The sequence below is a fragment of the Volvox carteri genome, assembly GCF_000143455.1.
Source record: "Volvox carteri f. nagariensis unplaced genomic scaffold VOLCAscaffold_458, whole genome shotgun sequence".
NCBI classification, from domain to species: Eukaryota; Viridiplantae; Chlorophyta; class Chlorophyceae; order Chlamydomonadales; family Volvocaceae; genus Volvox; species Volvox carteri.
Genome location: NW_003307984.1, coordinates 7424 through 8385, shown reverse-complemented (window position 1 = coordinate 8385; position 962 = coordinate 7424). Strand labels below are relative to the sequence as shown.

Sequence of the window (962 nt, the reverse complement as noted above, 5' to 3'; positions counted from 1 at the left end):
TAAAATATCAGGGTAAGACCCAACAAGCTGCCCTGACATTGAAAGTTGACATAACCCATCAGCACCACTCGACCTTGTTAAACATGCTCCCCAGGTTCCAAACTGCTAGGTTTTCTACCTGGGCAACGCCCGCCTCGCCCTGCCTGGGACCCGTGCCGGTGTCCCCCCCTGCGGTTGCTGCTGCTGCGACGCCTGCTGTGCGGCCGCCACCCGTGCCACCATCCACGGCATGCGTGCCCATGGCAGCAGCCTCTCCGCCACCCACCGCCTGTTCGTGGTCCCCAGCGGCTGCCCTCGCTGCTGCACCATCACCGTCGTTAGCCGCAGTATCCACTGCCTCAGCTCCCACTGCGGCTGCCACAGCACCGTGGTCTGCAGTGATAGTTGACGGTCGCAGGATCTTGTCCAAGACCTTCTTCTGAAACTGCGTCATGAAGTTGCTGGTGGCGGTCGCCTTGCCAGGCACGGGCCCGCCGATGGCCAGGCCCTCCTGGCTGATCCCGAACAGCCTTTAAAGTAATACATTGCATTCTGCTCCTTGAACATGCTAGCTGATATCATGTTACCTCCCAGCTCAAAACTAAGCGGTATCATGTTTAGGCTCTGATGTTCATAGGAATCCCCTAAAGCACACCGGAGTTCAATACTTCCGGGAAAGTCTTGTTCCATTTTCCAGCTTATGGAACTATAGAGTTGCACTTGTTCAGGTCAAGACGGCGCGGAAGCTATTGGTCCGTCCTGTATCCTAGAGTCGTGGCTAGTGTAAACTGTATCAGGTATAACAATGGAATACAAGAACATAGACAGCGAGGCAGGTCATGATAAGACTTGGCTGATGACATGCAAGCAAGCATGCAGTCCTGAGGGCCCTGACTCGAAGTGAGGCCCACCCTGGAGTTAGTTGGTACCGCTTTCATGTACTTCCTCAAACAAACTGCTTCTCTAGTACTGTGATGTTTTAT

The 962-nt window shown here is 54.4% G+C and overlaps 1 protein-coding gene across 1 annotated transcript; it reads right to left on the bottom strand.

Annotated features, from left to right (window-relative positions):
* Nucleotides 1–58: 58 nt before the first annotated feature.
* VOLCADRAFT_108706 (uncharacterized protein) lies at nt 59–763 on the bottom strand (the record flags this gene model as incomplete). The annotated part of the gene is made up of 1 exon (XM_002959636.1): nt 59–763. Exon 1 carries the CDS (start codon nt 431–433, stop codon nt 59–61), a length of 375 nt encoding a protein of 124 aa, XP_002959682.1. The 5' UTR covers nt 434–763.
* Nucleotides 764–962: the final 199 nt, after the last annotated feature.